The following is a 16,523-nucleotide window of genomic DNA, read 5'->3' on the forward strand; positions in this document are numbered from 1 at the left end:
AGAGAATTTCTCTGATGGAATATAGACAGACTGGGTCCCATATCTGCCCACACCAGTGTTGAGTAGAGTGTGAGTTGAGTTTATTGTCACGTGTACCGAGGTACAGTGAAAAGCTTTTGTTGTGTGCTAACCAGTCAAGTGGGAAACAGGAGGCTGGTTTATGTGGCTTCAAGTGGACCACTGTGTATAGTGAAGATCAGTCCATGCAAATCAGAACTGATTCACACCTTCTAAAAGAGAGATGGAGAAAATTGTGCCACTACTCGAGGAATTCAATTTTTATATGGTGGAATGACATGTCAGAAAGAGAGTGCATTTCTGCCCTACAAATTTTTTTGTAGCTGATCCACATGCTTCACCCGTATAGAGAAGGAACAAGCAATAATAGATATGCTTTTGTTTTACCTGATAATAGAAACATAGAAAATAGGTGCAGGAGTAGGCCATTCGGCCCTTCGAGCCTGATCATTCAATATGATCATGGCTGATCATCCAACTCAGTATCCTGTACCTGCCTTCTCTCCATACCCCCTGATCCCTTTAGCCACAAGGGCCACATCTAACTCCCTCTTAAATATAGCCAATGAACTGGCCTCAACTACCTTCTGTGGCAGAGAATTCCACAGATTCACCACTCTTTGTGTGAAAAAAACCTTTCTCATCTCGGCCCTAAAAGACTTCCCCCTTATCCTTAAACTGTGACCCCTTGTTCTGGACTTCCCCAACATCGGGAACAATCTTTCTGCATCTAGCCTGTCCAACCCCTTAAGAATTTTGTAAGTTTCTATAAGATCCCCATCAATCTTCTAAATTCCAGCAAGTACAAGCCGAGTCTATCCAGTCTTTCTTCATATGAACCAGCAATTTGTTATTTTGTCCTACACAAAGATTATAGTTAAATTCATTTAAAATGGCAACATGAACCACTTTCTTAGATTTAATTTCACAGGTAGTTCATACAATAAATGGCTATCACATGGTCAATTTTGTTTGCAATGATGGGAAAGGTAAGTTTATTCAGTACAAGCCATTTTCAAACCGTTAATAAACCATAACGTTGGCAGTTTCTGGACTTGACACAACTATAAGCAGGACACACTTACTTCTCCCAAACTGTGCAGCTGTTGGGCGATCTCCCTCAGATCCTCTTCACTGACTAAAGGATTAATTTGGTCCTGAACATCGTATACAAATTGTTGCCATGACATAAATTGGTTCGGCCCATTTTGCTTCCTCCAAGAAGGAAGAGTAGAGATGATTTTCTCACAAAGGAATGTCATGGGCAGACAATCCTAAAAGAAAGGTTCAATACACAGTGTCTTATTAATGTTTACTAGCATTATAGAACATTTAAGCAAATTTCAAAATGAATATCGTAATTTTACCCATATTTCAACTTCTACCTAAATGCAAACAGATATCAATGTAAACCATACGGTTTTTCAGCCCCCTCGTTTGGAGGTGGTAGCTTGTATTGAGCCACCACTTAATGCTTTGATTTGGACCATGGAGAATGTAGGCAGCGTATTCACTCACATTTAGTCCATGTGGCATTGCATTAGTGTTCCATCTGGTATCACATGCTGCCATCGCTTGTACTTTCTCAGCAAAAAACATTTAGCAGCTGAAAATTTATTTTTTTAATCCCTTACTGCATGTGGGCTTCTTTACAATGGTGAGACTGAGCACAAATTAGGCGAGCGTTTCGCCAAACACTTGTACTCTGTTCGCCAAGGTCTGCTGGATCTCCTGTTTGCTCACTATTTTAACTCCCCTTCTCATTTCCATACTTCTGTCCTTGCCTTCTCCATTGCTTGATTGAGGCCACAGGCAAATTGGAGAAACATCACTTCATATTCTATTTATGTAGCTTACAGCCCAATGGTATGAACACTGAATTCTGTGGTCCTCCGTGTGCTGCCAAAACAGCGCCGACTCTAGGTAGGTACTCACCACTGCTGACCGGGAGCACCCCACAAGCCTTGCCGTTTCAAAGACGTTCTGACCCAGTCATCTGGCCATTATAATTTGGTTCTTGTCAAAATCACTCAGGTCTTTACTCCTGCCCATTTCTCCTGCATCCAACCCATCAACTTCAAGAACTGACTGTTCACTTGCTGCTTAATATATCCCACCCGTTGACAGGTGCCATGGTAACAAGAGCTCTAGGGGCTGGTGGAATCAAGGGATATGGGGAGAAGGCAGGCACAGGTTACTGATTGTAGATGATCAGCCATGATCACAATGAATGGCGGTGCTGGCTCGAAGGGCTAAATGGCTTCCTCCTGCACCCATTTTCTATGTTTAAGATAACCAATGTTATCCACTTCACCTGTCAGTGGTCATAATGTTTTGGTTGATCGGTGTATATGTGTGTGTACTTGTATGTGTATCTACTGTATATACACTGAACTTTTTTTTCTCTCTTTCGTTTGTCATATTTTGTTTATAGTGTAGCGCGTCGATAAAGGCAAGGAGCCAGGTACTTCGGGAAGGTATATTTTATTGTATCGTGGGTCTCAGACGGGTCTAGTCTGCCGGAATGGCTTGGCGCCCAAACCTTGTCCTTATATACCTGAGTCCAGGACCGCCTCCCGGGACTGGTCCATTCCCGTGCCGAGGGGTCGGTAGTAGTATGGCCCGACCCTTGGGAGCCGCCACAGTACCCCCCCCCAGATCCGGAGGCACGAAACGCACTGGTGGTCGCACAACCCGACCGGACCGCGTACGGTAATCGGTCGACAGAGGGGCCGGCGGAGGCACAGTTGGAGGGACAGGCGGTGGGACCCGCAAAGGGGGGCGACCTCGTGGCCGAGGCTGGGCCACCCGCACCGGTTGGTCGATGTCTAAATGGGCCGGCTTCAGGCGGTCAATTGACACGGCCTCCAGCCGGCCCCCCATGTCCAAAACAAAGGTTGTCTGTCCGTGCTCCAGCACCCGGTACGGGCCTTCATACGGCCTCTGGAGTGGCGCCTGGTGGGCGTCACGGCGCAGGAACACAAAGGCGCAGTCCTGGAGGGCCGATGGCACGTAAGGGCGGAATGTCCCATGGCGGGACGTCGGCACGGGTGCGAGCTTGCCAACTCGCTCTCGGAGGCGATGTAGGGTGGATGAGGGCGGTTCCTCTCGCCCCGGCAACGAGGGCACGAACTCCCCGGGCACCGTGAGCGGTGACCCGTATACGAGCTCCGCTGAGGATGAAGCCAGGTCTTCCTTGGGGGCAGTCCGGATGCCCAGCAAAACCCATGGTAGCTCGTCCATCCAGTCGGGGCCGGCGAGTCGCGCCTTCAGCGCTGCCTTCAGCTGCCGGTGGAACCTCTCCACCAAGCCGTTTGCCTGCGGGTGATAGGCCGTGGTGTGGTGCAGCCGCACGCCCAACAGGTGGGCCATGGCCGACCACAGCTCGGAGGTGAACTGTGGCCCCCGGTCCGATGAGATGACCACCGGCACACCAAAGCGAGCAATCCAGTGCGCGGCCAACGCACGAGCGCATGTGGCTGTAGACGTATCAGCCAGTGGTATGGCCTCCGGCCACCGCGTGAAGCGGTCCACCACCGTGAAGAGGTGGGTGATGCCCCGGGACGGCGGGAGCGGGCCCACAATGTCCACGTGCAGGTGGTCGAAACGGCGGCAGGGTAGACCGATCCCTTGGAGTGGCGCCCGGACGTGGCGTTGAATTTTTGACGTCTGGCACGGAATGCAGGTGCGGGCCCATTGGCCAACCTGCTTGCGCAGACCATGCCACATGAACCGCGCAGCTACCAATGAGATCGTTGCCCGGATGGATGGGTGAGCCAGCCCGTGGACCACGTCGAACACCCTCCTGCGCCACGCGGCCGGGACGATGGGGCGCGGCTGACCTGCCGACACATCGCAAAGTATCGTCGTCGCTCCGGGGCCGAGGGGAACATCCTCAAGGTGGAGGCCAGAGATGGCAGTCCGGTAGGCGGGCATCTCCCCGTCCGTTAGTTGGGCCTCCGCCAGGGCAGAATAATCAATGCCGGGTGCCACTTCTAACACGGCATTGATGGCGGGGCGAGACAATGCGTCGGCCACCCGGTTTTCCTTCCCCTCGATAAAGCGGATGGAGGTGGTGAATTCTGATATGTAGGCCAACTGGCGCTGCTGTCGGGCGGACCATGGGTCGGAGACCTTTGCCAGGGCGAAAGTGAGCGGCTTGTGGTCCGTGTAAGCGGTGAACGGGCGGCCCTCCAGAAAATAGCGGAAGTGACGAACGGCCAGGTACAGGGCGAGGAGCTCGCGGTCGAAAGCGCTGTACTTCTTCTGGGCGTTGTCGAGGTGCCGGCTGAAGAAGGCCAGGGGGCGCCAACCCCCGTCCGTGAGTTGCTCCAGTACGGCACCAACCGCCAACTCTGAGGCGTCCACCGTAAGGGCTGTCGGGGCATCCTCCCGTGGGTGAACAAGCAGCACAGCCCGAGCCAGGGCCTCCTTCGCGCCGTCAAAGGCTGTTACGGCCTCGTCGGTCCACACGACGGTCTTACGCTTGCCCGCCAGATCAGAAGGGTGCGTGTTCATCACGTCGGGGTCACCAATGTAGCGCGTCGATAAAGGCAAGGAGCCAGGTATTTCGGGAAGGTATATTTTATTGTATCGTGGGTCTCAGACGGGTCTAGTCTGCCGGAATGGCTTGGCGCCCAAACCTTGTCCTTATATACCTGAGTCCAGGACCGCCTCCCGGGACTGGTCCATTCCCGTGCCGAGGGGTCGGTAGTAGTATGGCCCGACCCTTGGGAGCCGCCACAATAGTGTACAATGTTCACATATTCTGTTGTGCTGCAGCAAGTAAGAATTTCATTGTTCTATCTGGGACATGACAATAAAACACTTGACTGCTTCTCTCATTCCCATGATGAAGACATCACAACTCCTGTGCCTCAATTCCTTAGTTTCCATGACCTTCTCAGTAAAAACAGAAGCATTCATTTATGTCTCCACCACCTCGTGCCTGTTCATACAGATGGTCATGCTGATTTTTCTGGGGAGCTATTATTTCCTTAGCCATCCTTTTAATCTGAATATACCCTGAGAATCGCTTAGGATTTTCTTTTACTTTTCCTACCAGCTCCATGTCCTCTTTTTGCTCTCCTGATTGTCTTCTTAAGTGTCCCCATACACCTCTTGGCCTCAGAGGGATTCTTTCAATTCCAACTGCCTAAATCTGATGTCCCTTTTTTTTCCTGACCAGAGCATCAATAGCTCATCAACCAGGGTTACCTAAACTTGTCAGCCTTGCTTTTCACCCCGATAGGAACTTGCTGCCCCTGTACTCTTGCTATCTTACTTTTGAAAGCCTCCCATTTGCCAGCTGTCTCCTTAACCGCAAACAGATTCTCCCAATAGACCTGTGCAAGTTCCTGCCTCATGCCTCTAAAATCAGTCTTACCCAAATTCAGGACCGTAACTTGTTGTCCAATCCTATCCTTCGCCAAAACAACTTTAAAAAACTAACAGAATTATGGTCACTGGTCCTAAAGTGCTCCCCCACTAACACTTCAGTCACTTGACCTATCTTGTTCCCTTATGGGGAGCTCCAGTGTTATGCTCTCTCTATTAGGTCCTTCTATATATTGATCAAGCAATGATATGGAAGTGGAAATGGTTGAGAGCTTCAGGTTCTTTGGCATTATTACCAATGATCTGTTATGAACCAACCACATTGATGCGACAGCCAAGAAAGAATGCATTGCCAAGCAGATATAATAGTGGCATTAAAGAGGTTTTTAGATAGGCGAAGGTGCAGAAATCATGGCCAAAGGGCCTGTACCTGCACTGTTCTATGTTGTCTAATTAATCACGCTGGAGAATTTCAGAAACAAATCACATGTTGGAACAGGATAGGCGTTTTGGTTTGAATGTGCTGCAAAAGTCAAATTGCTTCCTCACACATGCTGTACAGGCATGGAGAATTCCTGACAACAATTCTCAAAAGTTGCTGATCTTTGTGAATAAACTGGGCACAGCCGGCTAACTGATTGCATCACATTAAGTAGAATCATGACACATATACTTTGTTAAGTGCTCATGCTCAACACATGATGAACTGCAACTCTGACTAATACTTCCCTTCCCTATCTCAAGGGCACTGAACCCACGTGCCAGTCTTGAAGTCCAGCTAACTCTACACTAGCACTTGTGCACAATGAAAATTGCACAAAGCAGGAATCAGCACCCTTTGGAAAGGGAAAAAAATGCAGACTTAAGTGAGACACTGAATCTAAAGGTATAATTGTGCATGAGTTAACCATAATTGTTTGGCTTACTTTTCATAGGACCAAGAAAGATAAGGGTTATATACTAGAAAACTAAACTACCCAAGGCGTATCATGACACTGAATTTCTTCCTTGGTTACGTTAAAACTTTTCCTCGATTGACCAATTTATTTATACCATATGGTGGAGGATACTTACAGAAAGGATCCTATTCCTCAATTCTAGCAGGTGATTTCGCAGCAGCTTCATGTCTTTAGATCCAGAAGCACCAGCATCAAGAACAAATAGTCGATCAGATATTTGCATATCGTTTCCAAATCTGAGATGCAAAAAGGTAATTATAGAATTTTTAAAATCTGCCCTATGGAATATAATTTAACAAATGTTTTAGAAACATACCCCGTACTGTTGGCAATGAAAGTATAAATAAGATCCTCTCTCATATCTAGGAAAATGATAACAAATATTTTATAGCTGGGCAGAGGCAAACTTAAGGTGTTTGAGCGAAAAGAGTTTACAATCAACAATAACACAAATGAACAATTATTTTTTTGAGCTGTGATTTATCAGGACCAAACCATTAGGAGAAATCTTTGTGAATATTTGTTCAAACGGTGCCATAGAGCCAAATGGTGGAAGTGAGAGGAATATTAATGCGCTGAAAACATTTTGGCAACGTACCTGCTTTTCAATTCCTTTAGAAGTGATAGACCTTTGTCATAAACAAATTCCCCTCCAAATGAACGAGGACAGTTTACAATGTCTGCATGTGTGGCAACAAGGACAATCTGCAAAGCATTTTTCAGCTTCCCACCAAAAGCTGTAAAGAAAATAATTTATTTTCACTACAGTCATTGATCATTATTGATTGATCATTATTTTGATATGAATAGAGTATCCATTCATTTAATGTTCGGAGTGTTGGCTATAATTCATTTCTTCAGCTATAATGTAGGACTATAATTCCCAACTGGAAACTAAATTTAAATTGAGATATGAACTTAAAATTTTAAAGCATGGCTTCACAGAAAACAGAAGTTGGAGTCTATTTATTCCCTGCATCCATTTTGCCCTCTAATAAGATAATTGGTGTTTTTTAACCTCAATTCCACTTTCTGTATTAATCCCATTTCTCATGACACCCTCAAAATCAAGAATAATGAGTTAACGACAAAGCTTCCTGAGAACTCAATAGATTTCACGACTCCTTGAGTGAATAAATGTCCCTTTAGTTCAGTCATAAATGACCCATCTCCTTTTTTGAGAACGTGACTTCTCCTTCTAGACTTCTTGGAAGGGCAACTACCTTCTCAATCTCCCCTTGTAGAAAAGACCTTCTATCCTAAAAAAACACTCCAGTTAATTGTTGTTGCCCTTCGCAAGAACAACTATATCCATTTTTTGGGCAAGGAGATCAAAATTGTACACAATACTCCAAGGGTCTTTATTGTTTTGGGAAGACATCATTACTCTTGTACTCAAATTCTCTCTTGGTGATGCCTTTCTAAGCGCAAGGTACACATGCTTTTAACAACCTGTGTACAAAGACGCTCTAATCTCTGAACACTTCCCAATCACTCACCATTTGACAAATACTCAACATTTCTATTTTCTCTCCCAATGGATAACTTTACATTTCCAAATTATTATCCATCTGCCATATATTTGTATATCCTCGAGGTCTTAATGTCTCCTCATTGTTAATCACATTCGCACTAAGTATTGTGTCAGCGGCAAATTTAGAAATTACGTCTGGCCCCTTCGGCCATACTGTCAATGAAGATTGTCAATGAAGATTGTGAGCAGTTGTGACCCAAGCACCGAATGGAAGAGAAAAGATATTGACAGGTGAGAAATATGAGAAAGTAATTGGAGACTCTGAGGAGCTGCAAATTAACATAGAAAATAGGTGCAGGGGGCCATTCGGCCCTTCGAGCCAGCACCATCATTCATTGTGATCATCAGTAAACTGTGCCCAACTTCTCCCCATATCCCTTGATTCCATTAGCCCCCAGAGCTCTATCTAACTCTCTCTTAAATTCAATAGACAATAGACAATAGGTGCAGGAGTAGGCCATTCAGCCCTTCGAGCCAGCACCGCCATTCAATGCGATCATGGCTGATCACTCTCAATCAGTACCCCGTTCCTGCCTTCTCCCCATACCCCCTCACTCCGCTATCCTTAAGAGCTCTATCCAGCTCTCTCTTGAAAGCATCCAACGAACTGGCCTCCACTGCCTTCTGAGGCAGAGAATTCCACACCTTCACCACTCTCTGACTGAAAAAGTTCTTCCTCATCTCCGTTCTAATTGGCCTACCCCTTCATCCAGTGATTCAGCCTCCACTGCCCTCTGTGGCAGAGAATTCCACAAATTCACAACTCTCTGGGTGAAAAGGGCCCTAGTGAGACCGCACCTGGAGTACTGTGTGCAGTTTTGGTCTCCAAATTTGAGGAAGGATATTCTTGCTATTGAGGGCGTGCAGCGTAGGTTTACTAGGTTAATTCCCGGATTGGCGAAAGACTGGAGCGACTAGGCTTGTATACACTGGAATTTAGAAGGATGAGAGGAGATCTTATTGAAACGTATAAGATTATTAAGGGGTTGGACACGTTAGAGGCAGGAAACATGTTCCCAATGTTGGGGGAGTCCAGAACAAGGGGCCACAGTTTAAGAATAAGGGGTAGGCCATTTAGAACTGAGATGAGGAAAAACTTTTTCAGTCAGAGAGTTGTGAATCTGTGGAATTCTCTGCCTCAGAAGGCAGTGGAGGCCAATTCTCTGAATGCATTCAAGAGAGAGCTAGATAGATCTCTTAAGGATAGTGGAGTCAGGGGGTATGGGGAGAAGGCAGGAATGGGGTACTGATTGAGAATGATCAGCCATGATCACATTGAATGGCGGTGCTGGCTCGAAGGGCCGAATGGCCTCCTCCTGCATCTATTGTCTATTGTCTATTGAAAAAGGCCTCCCCTTTATTCTAAAACTGTGGCCCCTGGTTCTGGACTCCCCCAACATTGGGAACATTTTTCCTGCATCTAGCTCGTCCAGTCCTTTTATAATTTTATGTCTCTATAAGATCCCCTCTCATCCTCCTAAACTCCAGTGAATACAAGCCTAGTCTCAATCTTTCCTCATATGACAGTCCCGCCATCCCAGGGATCAATGTCGTGAACCTACGCTGCACTGCCTCAATTACAAGGATGTCCTTCCCCAAATTAGGAGACCAAAACTGCACACAATACTCCAGATGTGGTCTTACCAGAAGAACCTCTTTACTCCTATACTGAATTCCTCTCGTTATGAAGGTCAACATGCCATTAGCTTTCTTCACTGCCTGCTGTACCTGCACGCCAACTTTCATTGAATGGTGTACAAGGACACCCAGGTCTCCCTGCACTTCCCCCTTACCTAACCTGACGCCATTGAGATAATAAGCTGCCTCCTTGTTTTTGCCGCAAAAGTGGATAACCTCACATTTATCTATATTATTATACTGCATCTGCCACGCATCTGCCCACTCACTCAACCTGTCCAGGTCACCCTGCAACCTCCTAACATCCTCTTCGCAGTTCACACTACCACCCAGCTTTGTGTCATCCACAAACTTGCTAGTGTTACTTCTAATTCCTTCATCCAAATCATTAATATATATGGTAAACAGTTGCGGTCCCAACACCGAGCCTTGCGGTACTCCACTCATCACTGCCTGCCATTCTGAAAAGGAACCGTTTACTCCTACTCTTTGCTTCCTGTCTGACAACCAATTCTCTATCCACGTCAACACCCTACCCCCAATACCATGTGCTCTAATTTTGCTCACCAATCTCCCGTGTGGGACCTTATCAAAGGCTTTCTGAAAGTCTAGATACACGACATCCACTGGCTCTCCTTCATCCATTGTGGAACAATTACATTCAGACAAATCAGATGTGGAGGAAGACCGTTACCTCAAAGGGTTATAGGTAGGAGGTGGAAACAAAGATGGAGAAGGCACAGGCCTTGGAGAATTTAAAAACAAAGTCGAGAATATTTAAAATTAGGTGCTGCTTAATCAAGACTCAACAGTGGTTAAGTATGGTGGAAATGGAACTTGGATCGTACTTATGTACATAGGAAGCAACATGTTGATGTTCACAAGGGTATGTGATAACTTCAATGAATGAGGGTGGCCATAATTGAAATAGTTAAATACTGGGAATAGAACAGTCTGGATGAAGATTTCAGCATCACTTGGAATGGAAAAGTGCTGGAAAACTGGCTACACCATGAGATGGAAGTGGGAGACAGAGTGATGTAATTTGATTTTAACACATCTTAGTGGCAACTATGACACCAACATTGCAAACAACCTGGACCAGTTTCAAACGATTACCAGGAAGAGAAATGGAGTCCACGGGAAAAAATATATAATTCTGACGAGGATGCAAGACAGTGATTTTAGTTTTCGCTAAATTTAGTTGGAGGAAATTGTGCCCCTCTGGCGAGGAAGAGCCAGGCAAGCTGCAAATTTAGTGACAGGAAAAGGATGGAGCAAGAACACGTTGAGATAATGCTGGCTGTCATAAATATCTATCTGGCAATCCATGCAGTGTTTTCAGAAGATAATTTTGAAATGAAGCAAATAATTGAGGAATAGGAAGCAGTCAGAATAGATCATTGGGGGACAACTGATAATAATGTGGGTGCAGGAAGATTTTTCTGTCCGTGCTTGGGTTGATATGAACGAAGCAGTAAAAACTGCAGATGTATAATTAAGGATTAAAGAGGCATAGATTAGTTGTCACAATCACAGAGGATGCTCTCAGTAATTTAGTTTAGAGTTTTTCTGGTCATGTAGCATACACTGAAACCTGAGTGGAGGAATTCAAAGATGAAGTTCACGGAGAGTTAAGTGCAGGTTTGACAGACATCCAATTCAGAGACTGCAGAGATGTCCAGGGAGTTTGGTTTATGACATCAGCATATACACAGAAGCAGTAGTTATAATTTTGAGTGATTTTTATAGAAGCAGCTGACTAGATGTTCATGCTTTCAGTGACAAGTCAGTCACAAGCTACTTGCACTTGTTAACGGAGTTGAATCAATACTTAAACAGCAATAGCATTTTGGTGACTGGCTTTTAACATTTAAAAAATGTTTCTCACGGAGGCTTAAACATAATAGGAACCAGGACTCAAGTATCCTTGGGCCGTTTCAAAATTTCTTAGTTAGAATACTTTCTGACATTAAAGCAAAGGCCAAATCCTTAAAACCAGTGATGCATAAAGGAGCAGTGAACAGCTTTATTACATTTCTAGATACTTACAGCGACCTAGCATAGATATCTGTACTAATACAGGATATAATTAATACACATGATTGCATTTTCACTCAATCTTAATTGAAAACTTTATATCAACTTGACAATAGAAAGATATAGCATGGAATGAGGCCCTTCAACCCACCAATGTTTACTAGAACACATAGTGTAGCAGTAGTGTTACTCGAGCTCTGTATGGCCAATGCTGGCCTTGCTAGTTACACCCATACCACAAAATATATATATATTTTAAATCCCATGCAATTTAGTTGCATCCCTTAGCCAGGAATTTGTTCTATTTCAAATTCAATGGCTTTATGCAGAATTGGACATGAAAGTTCTCGGAGCTTTTCCTTATTGGTAGATAAATGTTAAGTGAACCATCTGTAACCATCGGTAATAAAATTGGAACTTGGTCCACAGTTGCAAGCAGCTCGGACATGGATTTCCTGAATGGCTCTTTGGTGCCACCTGCAGGAGGAAGTAGTTTGATGGACCAATCCCAATGTAGTTTCCAACTTGGCTGCTTATATTTCAGATATTTAAAATTGTTTCTCCCTCTCCCCTCATTTTTCACTTCTAGAAAAGGCCTGTGGGAATGCTGTCTTCTGTTGAGCTGCCACACCTGCACGAGTTACAACTTAATATGATTCATACTGACAAGATATCATTCAAATTGCAACATACAGTGGATTCCCTATTCTATCCATCCAATTCCATTTGTAATCCATTATTAAAAACCAGATATTTCCACATTCGTGAGATTGTCTGTCTCTACGCTGCCACCACCAGTGCTGGTGAAATCAATGTTCTCCCAGCTCTCTTCTTCCAAATGATTCCTTAGAAATTTGCCTTACATAAAATTTATTTGAAACTATACCGCAAACATCTTGGTGCATGGCAAGATATATTCTCCCTCAATTCTGGACTACCTCCACTACTTTCAATACCTGACTACCATTCAAAATGTTTGTTGTCATTTACAAATCCCTCCAGCTTTGTCTCTTCCTCCTTCAGTACAACTTTCTTCCACCTGTGTGACCCGATGACACAGAAATTATCATGTCATGAGGTCATACAAGTAGAACGTTAGGAATAGTATAGTGGTGATCACTTGGCTGGTGATATACTATAGACCTCCCAATAATCAGCTAGAATTAGAGGACCAGATACTCAGATCAGGGTGCATCTGTAGAAAGAGAAAGTTATCAGGTTGAAGACCCTTTGTAAGAACTGAGAAGGCAAAAGGAGACACTGTCTCCCTATCAAAAATACCCCTCACCTAAAGCCACCTATCATTTGCCAGGCTACATCCTGCTCCTTCTCTTGTCCAGCTCACTTTCCCCTCCCCGTCCCCATAATTAGTCTGAAGATGGGTTCTGACCCAAAACGTCACCTATTCACGTTATCCGGAGATGCTGCCTGACCCGTTGAATTACTTCAGCACTTTGTAAACCAGCACCTGCAGTTCCTTATTTGTAAATGAATACTTTTCATCTGTATTTACTAAGGAGAAGGATACAGAGGATAGCGAGTTTAGGGAGGGATATGATGATCGTCTGGAGCATGTCAGTTTTAAGGAGGAGGAAGTTTTTGATGCCAAAGATTGCTTTGATACTTTAAAAAAACAACTTCCCACGGTATAACAGATTCCTGTGGAAGTCTTACTCAGAACTGCCAAGAAAAATATTCTGAAAGCTTTCATTTGTTTCCAATCTGCACCTCGCAGTCATTTGAACCATTTAATTGTTAGACAAATAGGCTTGTTCCTTGGACCAGGCTTTGGTGCTTTTTAAATCTGCACAAGTCCAACAGCTTACTCACACACTTGCATAACTTCAGTAATCTTTGATGTCTTTCCTGAGTGTAATGTTTCTGCTGTCGGTTTCCAACCCAAATGTTCACATGGGAATATGCATTATCTGCCCTCGGGGTTCCGATACGTCTTTAACCATTTGATATATCTCTACAGTTTAACCCATCTTCCTCTGCATAATTAGCTATTACATACGGAGAAGATAAAACAAAAGCTTTTATCAGAGATATTATAGAGGATAGATCTTCCTCCTTCAGCCACTGATTAGGAGCCTGAGTTCCCACTCAGTTAATTGCTTGAAAGCCATCAGATCCAAGTGAACCAGCGAATGCTGGCTGGTTCACTGAGATCTGATGGCTTTCAAGCACTGAACTGAGTGGAAACTTGGCCCCCCAATCAGTGGCTGAAGCGATGGCTGGCTGGCGTGACAGCTGAGTACCAGTCCCTGTGCCTCTGGACTTCTGTAAATTCAAATAATCGGCAGATGTGCCTGCTCAGTAAATAGTGCGTGGATTGAATCTTACCTATAGGGTTTTCCACTGGGATAAGTGCTTTGAGGAAATTGAGCCAAAACATCACCTGGTTCAATTGCATTTCATAAGGTTCCTCTATACTGAAAAGCACCAAGTGGAGAGCAGTCGGGTCATTTGCTGCAAAGTAATCGTAACTGCAGTAGTAGGCGGGATTGCCAGAGAATTCCCAGATATTCAAATCACCAACACCTAAAAAGAGAGATGAATGCTTCAATAACATGGGGAGGCTCAATAATATTTTAAAAACTTAGGACACAAAATAACAGTTGCATATATTATATTTAAAGCTGCTGCGCAGTTTAAGTAAAGTATTGATAACAATTTAAGCAACAGTCAAATAAATCTATACATTACTATGAAAGTATCAGAGGTGCTCAAATGCCAGCCATTCAGCTACTGAAAATTAAAATTAACTAGATTATTGACACAGTTCATCTAACCCTATTCCTATCAAGCAGTTTGCCAGCTATCCAACGTCACTGCCAATTCCCTGTTTCCAGAAAATGCATTTGAATTCACAATTGTAAGCACATTGCAGCTACATCTCAGTAGTTCCAAATTTTTCTCTGCTGTATTAAAGGAGATATTTCTTACCATTAACATTAGCATGTTGAATGTCGATTGCTTTAGTGCTCTGGTCATCAATTGCATAGTTTAGATTGTTCGAAGGTGAAACAAATGCTTGGAGCACGCCTTTGGTTAGGCTGGGTTCAAACATCATGCTTCGGCTCCTTACACTGACGTTCTCACAGCCAGGGTACAGATTGGAAATACTCACTGAAACTTAAAGAGACAGGGCAATCAAATACTGTAGTTTATATATTTAACTGATGAACTATTATCTAATAAAATATGTAAGCTTGTTTGAAATTAATAAAGTAGGGAGGAGATATTGGTTAGCAATTGGATTACAGGGCACAACAGAACACAGTACTGTTTGATGTGGCCACATTTTGTCAGCTTTTCCGGTTTTAATTCCAGATCTGATGCAGAGAATCACAATCATCTTGACTCTGTCCAATGCATTAGATAACTAGGTAATTGTTTCCACGGATCTTTTAAAATTCTTTCCGCATTCTGATGTAAAAATCAAGTCAGTCATTCTGTTTTATTTTGCAGGCAATTGCATTAGGATGAATATGCAGGCAATTGCATTAGAGTTTCCTTGTTTTATCTTCTTTTGCCCTTTATTTCCAGTCTATTTACACGTGAATTTGAACAGAAAAAGATGAAACAAAGAGGTTTAATAACATTTTCTTGTTGTACTTTGCACATTACCTTATGTTCTGTGAGATGTTTTCCAATTGTTTCCAATTTCTAATACTTTTATCATAAGAACTTTTGTAATTAGGTCTTGGTCTTGAAACCCCATCCAAGGCAACCTAATGTAGTCTCCTTGTCTTGCAACCAACATTGACAACTACTCTATCTAAACCAACTGACTCGTTTTCCCTGAGCTACGTTGTATCTTGATGAAGCCTGGGGTGGCACTGACATAGTGGTAGAGTTGCTGCCTTACATCACCAGGGACCTGGGTTCGATCCTGACTGTGGGTGCTATCTGCATGGAATTTGTACGTTCTCCCTGTGATAGTGCAGGTTTCCTCCGGGTGCTCTGATTTCCTCCCACATTCCAAAGACGTGTGAGTTTGTAGGTTAATTAACTTCTGTGAATTGTCCCTAGTGTGTAGGATGAAAAACTGAGATAAATTAGAACTCATGTGCAGGTGATTGATGATTGGTGTGGAATTAGTGGTCCGAAGGGCCTGTTTCCACACTGTCTCTAAATTAAACTACAATCCCAAGTTCCACTTTAATAAGACAGCATATTAATTTCACTATAAAACTCATTATAAAGTGTAGTTGCAGCAATAGGTTAAATCTACAATTGAGCATGGTACTGATGATTTATTTGGTAAAATACAACAACTTTGACGAACATATTTATGCAGATTAAGCTAGAAACAATAAGATGGAAATACTGGGCTGGTGAATTGCACTTTTAAAAATGAACAAGAATAGTAGACCATTTAACCCTTCAAGCTTGCATCATCATTCAACAAGTAGATGGCTGGTCATCTATATACTAAAACTCTAGTTTGTTTGTTTGTTCCTGAACTACAGGCAAAACGGTACACAATTTCAGGCCCACCTTACTCACCGTCGCCCCTTTGGTGCTAATGGAAGATGTTTAATTGAAATCGGTGTCATATTTTTCAAGTTATTCACATTTTAAAGTTTAAATCTATCTGCTGGGGAGGGAGGGAAGGGGTGGAGGGAGTTGGGGGGGGGGGGGGGGGAAGGGGGAGGGGGGGAAGAGGAGAGGGGGAGGAGAAGGTGCTGCACTAATGCAGGAGAGGTTTGGGCCCAACGGGTCCATTTGGTCTAGTCTATCTTAATACTATATTCTCGTTCCATACATGTCTTAATGCTTTTAATATTATCTTTCTTTAAAAATATTCAGTGACTTTCTCTTCACAGCTTCCATGGCAGTGAATTTCACAGATTCACCATCCTATGCATGATGTAAGTTCTTCTCTTATTCGCAAATCTCTTGCCTTGGAACCTGAGGACTTAAATCATCTTGCAGTCAAAGGCAATTATCCACAATTTGGAAGACATTTATATAGTGAAATTGGAGAT

The 16,523-nt window shown here is 43.8% G+C and overlaps 1 protein-coding gene across 1 annotated transcript in view; it reads right to left on the bottom strand.

Moving 5' to 3' along the window:
• Nucleotides 1–16,523, bottom strand: part of dapk1 (death-associated protein kinase 1) — a 151,236-nt gene that overhangs the window by 9,321 nt on the left and 125,392 nt on the right. The window contains exons 21-25 of the mRNA XM_078396163.1: nt 14,476–14,664; nt 13,873–14,070; nt 6,913–7,051; nt 6,430–6,550; nt 1,104–1,292 (exon numbers count right to left, since the gene is read on the bottom strand). Coding sequence (XP_078252289.1) covers nt 1,104–1,292; nt 6,430–6,550; nt 6,913–7,051; nt 13,873–14,070; nt 14,476–14,664 — 836 coding nt within the window. The remainder of the gene's footprint in view (nt 1–1,103; nt 1,293–6,429; nt 6,551–6,912; nt 7,052–13,872; nt 14,071–14,475; nt 14,665–16,523) is intronic.

The sequence above is a fragment of the Rhinoraja longicauda genome, chromosome 3, assembly GCF_053455715.1.
Source record: "Rhinoraja longicauda isolate Sanriku21f chromosome 3, sRhiLon1.1, whole genome shotgun sequence".
NCBI lineage: Eukaryota > Metazoa > Chordata > Chondrichthyes > Rajiformes > Arhynchobatidae > Rhinoraja > Rhinoraja longicauda.